This window comes from Triplophysa rosa, linkage group LG20 (genome assembly GCF_024868665.1).
Source record: "Triplophysa rosa linkage group LG20, Trosa_1v2, whole genome shotgun sequence".
Taxonomy (NCBI): Eukaryota; Metazoa; Chordata; class Actinopteri; order Cypriniformes; family Nemacheilidae; genus Triplophysa; species Triplophysa rosa.
The window spans coordinates 9,761,124-9,776,294 of record NC_079909.1 but is presented as its reverse complement, the minus strand read 5'-3'; the positions used below and the strand labels follow the sequence as shown (position 1 = coordinate 9,776,294).

At 36.5% G+C, this 15,171-nt stretch overlaps 1 protein-coding gene across 1 annotated transcript in view; it reads left to right on the top strand.

Moving 5' to 3' along the window:
- Window positions 1-257: 257 nt before the first annotated feature.
- suclg2 (succinate-CoA ligase GDP-forming subunit beta) overlaps window positions 258-15,171 on the top strand; it is a 125,673-nt gene continuing 110,759 nt past the window's right edge. The window contains exon 1 of the mRNA XM_057361836.1: window positions 258-361. Coding sequence (XP_057217819.1) covers window positions 278-361 — 84 coding nt within the window. The 5' untranslated portion in view covers window positions 258-277. The remainder of the gene's footprint in view (window positions 362-15,171) is intronic.

The following is a 15,171-nucleotide window of genomic DNA, read 5'->3' as shown; positions in this document are numbered from 1 at the left end:
TGAATCAAAATTATTATATTAATTGGAATGCTCAATAAAAAACCTGAATTTTAATTTTTTATAAAAAATATGAGATGTTATCTCATTTTGGAACCAAACTCATCATATATATCTAAATAACCTGTTATCCACAAAGCAGATAAGGATAAGAGTGTAAGTTAAATCCTGGTGTAATCTTGCCAAAAGGTTTCTCAAGACCTGTAACACAAATCTGTAAACGTCACTTGCTCTCGCGCAACACACGTGTCAGCGCTTCAGGACTCTCTTCCGGTTCAACATGGCGGCATCCATGGCTTGTAAGGCTGTAGTGAGAGGACTCCGAGGAGCAAGTACAAAACATCTGTTTGTGAACAGAAATAAGGTAACAGTGCGGCGATTTTAGATTTAACCATCCAGCACGTGTTATGACAAACGAGTAAAAAAAAAACGGCGTGACACTGTCGCTGTCTGTTAGTTTGAAGCTGCTGGCATGATGCTTTTTCGTGCATGGAGCTGTCAGATACAGCAAAGCTGTCGTTTGATATATGCACGATCGTTTCAGTGTTTGATGATTGATAGCGATGGTAGTTTAACGTAATTTGATGATGCATAAACGATCGTTCTGCTATTGGGATTGTTATAGAGAGTCAATTGCTCTGTCACACTTGTGATGTGATACTGTAAGCATATAAATGTATTTATAAAATTGCAGGACCTGCAATTAGATTACGATGAATTTGAGATGAATTTGAACTGATCCTGAATATTTATGGTTGTGTTGTAAAGGTTCTTTTCAAGATTATACCCTATGATTTGATTTTCTGAATTAAGTTGTCTGGTGGTGGCTTTTCTGGTCTTTTTATAAGCTTTTTATGTAATTATTGTTTTACCTTCAGTTGTGTCCTCTGTTCAGGCTGTCAGGGAGCAATAGGCCAGAATCATGTCCATCTATCAACCTTTGACCCAAGAAACTCTTGCTGAGCTGGTCAATGACATTTGCTGTCAGTGTGAGGCAAAGGTTTAAAGGTCGATTCTAATATTTACCTTAGACTCATACAAAAAGCTCAGGAATGATCCCATACAGAAGTTACATAGGTTGAAATATATTAATAATAAATATATTTTGTATATTTAAATGTTAAAAATAGATTTTATATGTATATCTATTTTGCAATATATGTTAAAAATATATTTCAGTATTTTCAGCAGTGTTTCACATATATGTGAATATACTACACTTCCGTATGGGTGTTTTCCTTTCGTCGTAACTTTTATGTGTAATGAAACAAATTTTACAAATTCTCAGTTTCCGCTTCGGGTCGAGTGGTTCTTCACCTCCATGTTTAAAGGGTTTTAATGCACGGCTAGCCATGGATTAACCCTTACATTTGTGACATCATTTAAAAAATCTTTTTAATGCCATTGTTCAAACACACTATTTACAGTCAGCCATGATTTATTTACAGCGAACAATAGTGTTCAATAGCAAGGGGAATACTGAGGTGAAGTTAATAGTTGACCACCATGAGGTGATCCGTTTCATGTACAGTAGAATAAAAATAACTTTTAATAGGCAAATGATATGACAGGAGTCTTCATCTCTTCATGCGACTGTTGTTTATATTTTATGAAGATTCTAACTCATTTCTTTATGCGCAAAACTTTTATAAAAATGTACTTTCATATGGGTACTTTCATTGAAGTGTACTTTCATGGGACAACAGCACAAAGTAGATCAACCATTTAGTTCCAATGGAAATTCAGTCATTTGGACAGTTGGAGAGTTGAACAGAAAGTTTCATTGGTGTTTTGTTTTCTGTTTTCATCCTGACTGATTTTCCTAAATGGTTCAAGGTCCGTTGTTGTTGGCACATTAAACAAATCTGTTCCAGAGGATAGAGACTCTTTGAGAGGTTCTCTTTGTATTCTTATTTAGCAAAGTCAGTGGTATAACCAAGGAGTAATTCAAATGTAAATAAATGTTTACATGCAGGTTATTTATTCGATTATAGAATCTGAATAATCCAAACCTATTATCTACAATTTTTGAGGTGTGAAAAAATAATGTGCAGACCAAATTATCACCCTCATACAAGCAAAATCGCAAACTGGAGTGTAATAGTAAAATATTGTGTTCACATTACTGGCTACATAATAATCCTCTTTCAACACAATAATAGATGTCCTAGCTACTTCCATTAGTCATTAATACTTCCCTTTTTTGTAAAAAAGCAAGGTGTCTCATAAATCTTTTTCGTAGCAGATTGTACAGCAGATTGTAGTATACAGGACACATTTGATGTTCTGCAGTGACTTTTAGCACACATGCAGGGTTTTTCCTGGCTCAAAATAAGGCGGAGGTGGTGCCATCCTGATCTTGTACACACACGTAGGCCTACCGTAATTTTAAGTGGCTTAACCAAAGTGACCTTGACATATTAAAAGTTCTAATAAAATTAGATGAAAATGACACTTATTAAGTTATATAAAACATTAATTTTATTCAACCAAACAGAAATGTTTTTTAATCAAATAAAGCTTTTTATCATTTTCAACTAACTTTTCAGCCCACAATAGCCAACTGAATTAACCAGTCTTTCTAAATGAGCAAAGCTCATTCACATCTTGCATTCTCTGTGGTTCACTTTAAATGATTCAATGATCTCTTATATTCGCTAGTGACTGAAACATTCAATAGTTTAAATGAATCGGTTCAAATGAGTCATTCGTGTGCGAGTCATTCTGAACGCAATGTGCGTGCATACTGGCGAACTCGCTGTGTACAGTATACGCTGATTCAACGATCCAACTGCACAGCTAAAGACATTACAATGATGTACGTCATGTTAATTTAATACATTTCAAGAAATGAAACGTACTTGGATGCAAAACAAACATCCGCGAAACACAGCCAGATCTTGTTCTGCAACTCTTTTTAGCGCCTCAGTGTGCTGATAACGAAACAGCGCCTCCACTGTGGCGTAATGCCGCAACTGCAGTTACAAATGACAGTCTGTTAAATGCACGCAGCATTTCTTGTGAAGACACCCGACCAACATAGTTTTGACGAGAGTCTGAGGCGGCACGTCATTTGACGGAGGCGGCCGTCTCCAATTTCTCTATGCAGGAAAAACCCTGCGCATGGTTGAGATTTGACTGACCTGATTTTGTGACTTGATGACAATCAGTTTATTGATTCGGTACCCAAAATACAACACGGAAAGATGTCATGAGTAAAGTGAGTAAACTGCTTAACATTAGTTCATATTACGTCCATATTAAACTGCCAAATCATTTAATTCATTTGATTTCTTAATCTCTGGTACGTTTGATGTTATAATTATTAGTTTAGTCCCTTAGCTGGGGTTTTAAATTTATGTAGAGAGATTTTACAGAGGAAAATGACATTGGATGTTCACCAATTCAGTAAATAGGGCATCACTTCATTACTCAGTGCAGTCCACGCTGCCGTAAGATCCGGAGTAGTAGTGCATGCAGAGTGCTTAGATAGCATATATTTTCATTTCCGTGGTATAATGAGATGCAACCCGCTGCAACTTGGTACAAGCCTCATCCATCTGAGATAGGATCCTGCTCTAATGAGATGGTACATAGTGCCAAGTGCACTTATACTATCTTTATCGCAATGACTTTTCTAAGGCTTGTTTGCTATCAGAAATGACATATGGTATTAGATGTTTAAAGCACGAAGATTAAAAAAGTTATTCATAAAGATGATCTATAAATGCCTGAAGATTCACGGTTAATTTAAGAAGCTAGTCTTTTAAAAACCGATGTCATGATGTTCTTCAGACGTAAATGAGATTTAGATTAGGGCAGCAGTTTTCTTTCAGTTTGGACTTTGCACGTTTGGATCACATCCATATTTCTCTGTCTCTTTAGGAGTCTGGCTGTCTGCCAGTTGCTGACATTGATCAATGATCTTTTTATTCAATTAGTGACCGCGTACGTTGACGCTATCGGTCGTCACAAACCTTTGCACTCGGAATTCTTCTACCAGTGTGCCTGAGATTTTATGATGTCCATTTTATTAGACTTTTACCACAGAGATAAGCAGCAGCGATTGGCCAATCAGATATACTTCTGCTCAGGCAGACACATATCGCGCCAATTCAGTCTCATCTATTGTGATACTTTAAAAATTAGAGATGGCTTGTCTTCGACAACAACCCAAAAAAGGAGATGGATTTTAGACATATGATGTTCGATAATGCCAGAGCTGCCTCAGACATTCCTGTCTGGAAGTGGAGATAATTCCAAAGCTGTTTTCCTCATCACAACTCTCACAGCTGCGTCTCCAGAAGTTAAAGGAACGTTTGCGGCTGCGTTCGCACAAAATATTTACGCGAGGATTAAAGGCGTCAAAGCTCGTTGGCCTCACGTTACCGCGGCAGCTTGAGAAGCGCGACTGGAGTGCCGAAACAAGAGCAGCGGAGTCCGTGGGATGAGGCTGCATGCTGAATATTTTAAACCGGGGTGGGAGGGTGCGATTCCTCTGGTGAAGGAACTTCAAACAGCATGCGTTTCTCCCATCTGTCCACAGCAAGAACACATTTACATTTCCTGGCCGCCAGGGATACAGTAGAGCAAGTTTGCCGTAACCGGATTTAAATATCGTTTCGCCAAGGTTAATTGCCATTTCCGTTACTCATGAGGGCTGTTTAGGCATTTTCAATAATTTAGGAAGGCAACGATCATTCAAAGGACTTTTGGCAGTGTTCTCAAGGAGACGTTCCTCCTTCGAATGCTCCTGTGGGCCACATATTCCGCTCCATTTGGGATAATTCTTCTGTAATGATGATTATGATGTGGCTGAATTTAGCGTTACAGAAAATTAAAAGTTGTGATGGCTGTTTCAATGGTAGTTGAGAAAAAGTTGAAAAGTCGTTCGAATCTCTTCTGTTGGCATGTGTTCTGTTGGCATGTGTTCTTTCAAATGTCTGAAGGGACCATTTTAGGGTCTATTGCACTGTAAAAAAATGAACAGTTGGTTCAACTTAAAAAAGTTTTTCCAACTTAATTTTACTAGGTCAGTTGCACTTAAATTGTTTGTGTTCATTCAACCCTATAATTTACATTGATCTAACTTAATTTTACTGCATTTCAACTTAAACATACATTTTTCTCAAATCATTATATTTCATTACCTGCAAGTAAAAACCTTATAAATCCAAACCTAATATTGCTTAAAGGTACCATTTTTATTATTTGAGAATTATTTATTTTCCTGAAAATGCTAGTTAATGTTATCACAAGACTTACTTTAGAAATATTTATTAACATTAATTAATTCATTAATTTATTCAATACACTGTCACTATTTTACACTACATAGACATACTCCTAGACATACACGTACAAACCTACATCTTGACAGGCTTAGAAACAAAAAAATAACTGAAACATCAGAACTTCAAAGTCTTTACAGTAGGTTACACTGAACATGTACTAATGATGATGAAATGTAAACATGTCTAGTGTGTTTGAAGGAATGTCTCTCATTGATCCTGCAGATAAAGCTAAAAGACTACTTTCAGGAACACCTCAAAAGTGATTTGAAGGAGTTTCAGATAAGCCAGGTTGATAATGTACATCATACGCAGAATCAGGGCACAAACTGATGTAACTGAAGTCAAACGATTCAAAACTTGAATCACTCGATCGCAATGCCAATGTCAGCAGGTGGTTCATGAAGTTCTCCATCCTTCAGAGTAGCGAACACTGCCCTGATAAGATGCTTAAGGCCACCCTCACATCTGTCTTGTTATCCTAAAAGTAGTGTATATATAAAAAAACAATAATTTCCATTGCCTTTTGCTATCACAACTACAAAATACCCAAATTTCTGAAAAATAAATCAAAATAGAATATGCTGATAATTAGACTTACGAGGTAATTCTTGATGAGGTCTTCAGGACTTTCTCACAGGAAAAGAAGGTGAATATTTACAGTCTGTGATAAAGCAATTGTGGTTACTTTATTTAAAAAATCTGAATAAACTAACAAAAAGGAGATTTTACAAATATGTGATAGAAAAGGGAACAAGTAAATATTAATTTATAAAAAATATATTGATAACTGACCAGATCTGGTCCTGCAAGTGTGTCACAACATGAAGCTAGCTCTCCAGACTGCCTTGAATGCACTCTGAAGTGTTTGTCGAGGCTGTGGATTACATGTAATGTTGTACATTTTCATGTTCAGTCCCTATATTAGTAATTTCTATGAGGCTGCCTGGGAAAACAAGCTAATGTCATGTTGACAAGTTACTGTTTTATAACCTTGATGTCTTATAACATTAACTGAGTAAGAACATGTGAACAATTGAAATCACATTGAAATTAATAATTGAAAACAAATTATTATGCTTTTAATCTCAAAATTAGATTGAGACTTCAGCCTGGATTCCAGAGACAGGGTCACATATTAGCTACTAACAATTATAGCAATGACTTACCATGTAAGTTATCACAAAAGTGTGTCAAGATTCGGGGTGAGAGACACGGAGATACAAGAACAGAGGACCCAAGTGCAGACAGGAGGTAAGGGGTTAACAAGACTTTAATAATAATAAAACATGGACAAAACAAAAACCCACGATGGGGTAAAATAACCAAGATATAAACAGGAACATGGACTAACTAAACTAGTCAGGACTAAAAAATAACATTTACCATATAACTACAAAAGACTAGACTACACTGACAAGACATGAACTCACCCCAAGCAACACGACACAGCACAATGAACCGACACAAGACAGAGAACACAGCGGCATTAAATAAAGGGACAAATCAAAGGGGAACAGGTGTGGGGCATGAACTAATAAACAACTAGTAATGAGAGATACAAAAGGGCGGAACACAGACAAGGACCGGAGAGAGTATCGAAGGCCGACAGGGTCAAAATGACTCTCGCCACACATAACAGGGGATCCTGCCGTGATTCTGCCACAAGATCAAGAAAGACATGAAAAGATGAGGCAGAATCACAACAAAGTGTTCCTATTAAACTGTATCAAAAAGCTATAGGTCCAAAGGAGAGAAAACGATAAGTGGTCCAAAAGTGTTTGATATAAATAAATAATAAATTAGATGTGTAAATACAGATTTCTACTACAAAACATCATGATTGTAAAACCCTTACAGTCTTTGAAACATATTTTTCATTCAAGCCCTGACATTTTTTCTAAACAAAGCAGCTAGCTAAACGAAGATAACGTTAAACACAAGATTAGAGACTTACTTCATTGTTTTGGGCGAGAAATATATGAACAAATTACAGCAAACGTGTTAATACACTGAAATCCTCTCAGCCTTGAGCGTTCTGTCATCGCGAGTCGAGATATTGAGATATTGTCGAATCATATAGTTTGATAGATGGAAAGATAACATATCTAGTGTAAATTAATTTAGACACATGCTCCCAACATCCAAACTTAATACATCCATCTACACCGCACGCGTCCTGTGCGATGCGACAATAAAAAACATTAAGAACAAGGCGTTTGTCGTGCCGCATCCAGTGGGGACAGAATTTCTGTTTATAACTGGTTTTATAGTCTTGTCGTGTTGCTTCAGGCCGCCTGTGTGTGTTGCAGACAGGTTGTTACCGTTACCGACCTGTACAACGTAAGGTCGCGCAAGTTTTAATTTCGTTGCATTCATGTTTACAAACAACTGAAACACGTATTCAAACGTTGCAATATCTAATATTTTAATTAAAACAAACTTCCAACCTACCTTCCATCCTAGTCCAATAAGAAAAACACGATGGCCGCTGATCAGAAAAATTCACAGCCAGGATAAGACCGTGCGGATGTATATGTGTATGACATCAGAGAACGTGGTTCCTTAATGGGAAATTTTACGTTCTCAAATCGAGAATTTCTGTGCGATTAAGTTGGAGAAGTGTACAATTCTGAGTTACATTTCGGAAAGTAAAGGACTTCGTAAAATAGACTCAAAGCTTTCCAACAAACACCCATGTTCACTTTTTTAACAGTGTGAAGGCCACTTTCCAGCAGTATTTAGCTCCAAAACTACTCAAAAACACATGACTCCGTCCGTACTCCATACAGACTAGTCAAGGTCTACAGGATTCCTTGACAATTATAGGCAGGTTTGTTTGAGTGGGATTGAAACTTAAAGCCCAGAATGTCTCATTTTTGTTGTATTATGTTCAGTCCTGTTTGTCTATTTGCTGATATGTGCCCTCTTTGACCTCCCCGTTTATTAGCTCTGTATGATCTACCTCATTAAATATGCTAATTGCTAACTATTTCATATCTGTAGAGACTTGCCTTCACCTTCAGATTGTCACTGTCTTCAGGAGATTAAGCCAAAAGTGTATCCCATGATGCAAATCTGTGCCATCTAAATCCTTCAACATGCTCTGTTGACACGCGTCACGGCCTAACGGTGGTCTCTTGTCAACTTGTCAAAAGGCTGTCGCTCATCCAGTGCTAGCCTTGCTGAATAGAAGTCAGACGCTAATACAACAAAATCAGAGAGCGCTCAAAGGTCACAAATGACTTTACTCAACCATTTCTACAGCACCAGATAATTTAATAATTGCCTCATTATGCAACAGTGACCTAGCGTGAATATTGATGTTCCGAATTAAAACATTTTCCCATTTGTTTTAATAAGCCCACATGTCAAGTTATTTCCTTTCATTAAACCTTATGCCTGTCTGGTGACCCCAAAAAACACAATATAATTTTAGTTCTTAAAGCTGTTGTATGTGAAGCAGCCTAACAAGGTGGCAAGGGTAATAGTGAAGGGGACTCCCACCCTCTTCCTGTATGGCCATTCCTGAGTTTACTTCCACCACTGTGTTTTTGGTGTGTTTTTTAAACAATGGGGCTTAACTTTGCGGGATTGTGGCCCTTCAGGAGTCCCCCGTAGGTCAAAAATCGTATGGGTGATTCTCACGACATCTTGGTTTCAAGTTGTCAAAGATGATTTTCTTTTTTGGTTAAAATACTTTTACTGACAGGTTAACACAATTTTCAACATTTTTTTTTACAAAAAAGGCCTTTAAAATTCTCATTGCCGTAATCATTTAAAACTGTTAATCCCATAACATGTTTAGCTAAGAAAAGGCAAAGCCATGATGCCAAAGCAAGTTTTTATTAATCATGCATAATTAGACATCAATGAAGTATATTTTAATAGAAAATTATACATAATGGTATTATAATATTATTAAGCTTTTAACTAGAGAAATCCAAAGTAATCTGTTTACCTGGTAGCCATTTGAAAGGTACTAGATGTGTTTCTTCAAATAAAATAATGTAAATATCTTTGTGTGTGTGTAAACAGTCCTTTAAAAATGTTACGGAGGATGAGGATATCAAGAAACTTCTTTTTTTCCAATATTTATTTATTTTTATTTTACATGATTATTCGGTCAGTAATTTTGTTTGGTCTTTTTTTGTCATTTGAGAACATCTGGTAAACCATTACTCTATTTAAATTACAACATATAATGCATTTAGATAAATCGGGGCATGTTACGGTAATTATAATCTCAGCAGAAAAAGCAATAAATATTTCCGATGTAAAAATTATGCTTTGATCAAGGTAGAAAATACAATTATGTTTATTATAACAATTTTCTTGTGTTACCGAATTTAATGTTTTGTAATTCAAATGTTTACTGCCATGATGTTTCAGTTGTTTTGTAAAGGACGGAGATACTTTTTACCACGGCTTTAGTATGTCTGAGATGACCTTACAGTATAATAAACACGGCACCACTGTATTGTTAAAGGGCTGGTTTTATATTATTTGCTGTATTATGCAGGTTAAATGGCAGCTATCAGTTCTGAATAAAGCAAACCAATTAGTTACAATCAGGAATGGAAAAATGTGTTAATTTTTTAAATCATAATGCCCCTGATGGATTCTGCAAGTTAATTAAATGTGAGGCCATTTGGAGGTGCTAATTAAGAACAGTAATTTCAAAGGGTTTATGGCAGAACTATGACTGGTAATGAGGATTTTAACCCTTGGAGACAGCTGGGGCCGGATTCACGAAACTGTTCTTAAGACAAAATATAAGATTGTTCCTAAGATAAATTATAGGAAGTTCGTAAGTATGTTCGTAAGTGCGATTCTCAAACATTTCTTAAAACCTTCTCAAATATTTTCTTAAGAACATCTTCATTTTCGTCTTAAGGATAAAATAATACTGTATGATTACACTCGCTTGCTCGTGTGGTAACTGTATATGTTTATCTATACAATAAACTTTGTGTGTAAGAACCACATCACGTTCTTATATAGCCTATATACCTGTATATTAGCAAGTGATGTGTTAAATGGCATTTACGATCGCATGTTAGCTAATATGTTAGCAAGCGTTAAAAAAATATAATATATTATAATACTTTTGGTGTGTTACTACAGCATAATAACTTGTGACCCTCTCCGTTTCCAGTCACTTTGTCCCACAATAATGTAAAAAGCACTCCGTGTTTAATAATGAAAGCTAAAGTAAGGGAGCTAGACCTTATCGTTATTATATCAAAATAAATATTCCCTAATGGCAAGTAAACATCAAAATTATGATTCTGGCTCAATACAATACACGTCACATGTGAAACAGCCAAATACATGTTTAAATACACCTTTTGAGATTTAAGACAACCGTGAGGCTGTCTTAATTTTAAGATGATATTTACGACAGATTTTCTTTCGAGAATTTGGATTCTTCTTAGGGAAAAAATTAAGATCAATTTAGAGAAAATTTTTAAGAACTGTCTCGAGAAGTTTTTTTCGGGAATACAAAACATTCGTAACTTTTTTCTTAAATTACAATTTAAGAAAAAACATGGCAGTTAAGAAGAATTTTCTTCTTAAGAATGTTTTGTGAATCCGGCCCCTGGTCTCTGACTGTTTTATGAAGGATACCATACAACTGAGCTGATCCTTAAAGGTGAGGTGAGCGATTTCTGAGGAGCGCTGTGGATATTTGAAATTGATACCCAAACAAACACACTCCTGTGCAAAAGAAACACACTACTACTTTTATTGCTTCTTCTTTGAAATAATGAAAGCACTGCAAATAAACAAACAAGTTTTGAAAGACACAAGCAGCAAACCAGCTCTAGATATATAATGACACTCAAAATTGTTCTGTTACTATAAGAAAACATATCTGCATGTATTAGATCTGTGAAACAACAAAACTGTTACACAGATTTCAAACTGAAACGAACCAATCTCTGCGACAATTTCACTAACTTATCTCCGTTGTTAAGGCTTTCAAATAGTTATCTGAGTCTTAGTCCTTGCTTGATCGTTACACATCTTTTTACAGTTATGTTCCTCTGACCTTTTCTTTATGGGTATATCAGCCATTTCTCTAGTCTTTCTACAAGTTTCCTACTTGCTCACTCTCTCCTTTGCCATCATGAGCATATACGCCCCCTGTTTCTGGCTATGAGAGTGTTAAGACTAATTCAGACTGATCCATGAAACGTTTGTTGGATCAGTGTGAATTAGCCTTTATGGTGTTGTGTGGATTAGTGTTGTCAAAAATATCGTTAGATATTTCAATACGTATCGATACTGGAAAATCTGAAACGGCTCCAATACGCATTTCCCACGTATCGATACCCATTGTGCATTCTCGCTCTCTCTCTCTTTTTTCCAACATTGGTTTGACACACACTGCACGTGAATGCAGTGACAACAGAGTCCCGCCTCCTCTCACAGACTTGACTCGTTTACGGCAGTTAAATGGTGTTAATATTAAAGGGGTCATATGGCGCGAATACGCGTTTTTCTGTGTCTTTGGTGTGTTTATAAGTTGCTCATGCATGTATTAGACACGTAAAATTGCAAAAATTAAAGTGTCGGAACAAAAGATGCATTCTATCTAAAAGCGAATGCTCACCCAGACCGGCCTGAAACCCCTCGTGTAACCACACCCCCACAAACCCACGTCAGTTCGTGGTGTGAGTTGACTATAACCGCCCAAATGTACACGCAAGTAAGATGGGCGTACCTGTCAGTACAATTTCTTTGGAACCTGATGTTCCAAAAATGGTAAGAAGCGTTACATTTCGTAACTTGCAGTATTCGACCAATCACCGACATGGTTAACTGGCCAATCACAGCACACCTCGCTTTTCAGAGCCATGAGCTTTGTAAAAAATCTGCACGTTTCAGAGAGGCGGGGCAAAGAGGAGATACAAACATGCACGGTTTGCAAACATACACATTGCATTACATCTAAAACAAAGATACTATTCGTTTTAACCTTGTCATATGACCCCTTTAAAAAAGATGGCCAGTGCAGAGTCTCAGTAACACATCTGGCGCTTGGTGCACACTCGTTTACACTTCCCATGTTTACCATAATGCTCTCTGTATGTGTGCTGATTAATAATTTCATCCACTAGTTTCATTCGCCCTTGTTAAACGTTGTTTATGTTAGAAAGATGGCCAGTGCAGAGTCTCCGCAACAGTTCTCATGTTTAATGCACGCGTTTCTGTCTTAATGTGCGCTGATCAATGATTTCATCCACTCGTCTCATTCGCTCTGGTTAAATGTTGTTAATGTTAGAAAGATGGCCAGTGCGGAGTCTCCGCCACAGTTCTTGCGTAAAGTTTGCGCTTCTGTCTATGTGCGCTGATCAATGATTATATGTGAATAAAAGCTGAATAAAAATGTGTTAATCATATAAATGTATTTACTAACATTAACGAACAATGAATGAGCAATAAAAGTATTTATTAATCTCTTTTAAATGTTAGTTAAAAAATACAACTATTTATGTAAGCTCTGGTTCATTAATACTGACAAATACAACTTTGATTTTAAATAGTAAATGTTTTAGTAAAATTAACTTTAAATTAACAATTAATAAATAATGTAAAAATATACCTCATTGTCTAGTCTTGTTCAATTTAACTTTTAATAAAAAAAAAAAGTAGGGCCTTAATGTTATGGCAGGTTTTTCCTGTGGTATCGAAAATGGTATGGAATATCGATATATTTTTAGGTATCGAATCGAAGTTAGAAATCCCAGTATCATGAGAACACTAGTGTGGATCAATGCAATCCACATTGTTTTTTCTCATTTAGACAGTTTTCTTCAGCACACACAGAGAACAGACTAGGGCAATCTGCAAAAAAAGCATTTTTTAAAATTTGGGATTTAATTTCTGTAGTCGAGCTTCTGCTCAGTATTTTCAATAGTGTGCAGCACAGTAGAGATGGGCATCGTTAAGATTTTACCATTATAACTACTCTTACCAAATTGACTTAATTACTGAATTTGACTGGAAACACTTATATGCATGTTTATTTTGTGTAAATTAAGAACGGAATTACTTATTTTCATTATTAAAATATTACATACACAGGCTGTTTTATTTGTTTTTAAAGTATTTCAGATTTTTAAAGCAAGTAGAATATGTCATTTCATCCAAGTGAAATCAGTAAAACAGTTAGATTAAATGTGCTTACTGCAGCTTTAAACCTTAAACTGCACCTCTCATAATTTTGTGAGAGATGTTCATGAGTCACTGAGTGCGTTTGCATGCACAAAATAAACGGATATCTATCTAAAATCTGCTTATAAAAGAAACCTGTTTTCACGTCTTTACATGCATATTAATAAACCGGCTACGCAGAAAACTGCGTTTACATGGAAATTTGAGGCTTGCCAGGTTTCTCGCGTACAGTGACGTCACCATCGATAGTCCGTCTAATTAAAAATGCCACAGGAAATCGGTCAGAATCTGTATTTTTTATATCTCTTCTTGTGTCCGCAGTACCTGCAAATGCAACAATAGTTTTTCATTTTGCCGTTTCCACATCAACTGCAAGATTCGAGAGCGGACTTTTATGCGTTATTTTACTGTTACTTCCGTTTGGGACTTTTACTATTGCGCTGTCAGACATGCGCACATAAACAAAACTGAGAGAAAACCAGTAAAGGCGTTTACATGCAGCGCAAAGGTTTTTTTTGGCAGCAGGCTTTGATATATGTGATATTGTGGACCCCCCTTGAAAACGAGATATTTCATGTCAAGGGGTTTATCCCAATAAATATATGGCAAAAATGAGAATGCATTCATATTTGTATGTAAATTATACAGTGGTTATATGAGAATACATACAATTGAAAAGGTAACTGTAATAGATATGGCGTGAAAAATGATCTCTCTGTTTTAATGTTTTCAATATCCACACGGAGTATTCATCATGAAACAGCAGTGACCTTTGAAAGACCTCCAGAGGAGCTCTGGTTTTAAGCCCGGTCTCAGAACATCTCTGTGATTGAGCTGTCCTAAGCTTCTCTTCCTCTCCCCGAAGAATTGGATTGGTCAATACAGATTTGTAAATATCCCTCCATAAATATGCTAATTAAAAGCCAATATTTCACACTGAGGAAGGCAGTTGTGTTTCTTATCCACTCCTTCTGTCGTGCTGATAAGGCAGAGTTGCGTCCAAGTCATGATAATATCAGTGGGACTGAACGTCATCTCCATTGACTTGGCTGTGCTCTATGGTTCTTCTGTAGATGTTGAATTTAGGGATGACATCGCCTTGCAGTGTTTTAAAGTGAGGTGCGTCTTTATACAACGTGTGCTGCGCAGACATGTGTCTTCTTTGTACAGTTATAAAGTCAGGTGGGTCTGCGCAAACGGTGTTTCCTCTTTATACAGCGCGAGCTCCGCAGTTATAAAGACAGGCACAGAGCAGTAAGAGTCACGTGACGAAAGTGAAACATCTGTTGGAATCACAACGCTGACTCAGCATCGTGATGTCTGTCGGTCATCGGAGATGGACGATGGCATCGTCTATCGGCCCAACCCTAGTTGATTTCTTTCTTGCGGCCTTTTACATAGTAACTTTGTCTCATTGATCAGCTGAATGCTTAAACATGTCCTCCTTATTAAGTTATACTGTTGCGCTTTATGTGAATCTAGTGAGATCCTTTGGTATGTGCATGACTGTTTATTTTATATAACTTTGCATCAAATGCAGGCCAAATAACTAGTCATCTACCAATTAGTGAGTTTGACTACTGTAGTTTATCTGTTTTTGTATATATTTATATGTGAATTGTTGTTTTGGACTCTTAGATCATTCTCAATATCAGAAAGTTTCTAATCACCCTGTACATCGTTGCTGTTAGCCGGAAAC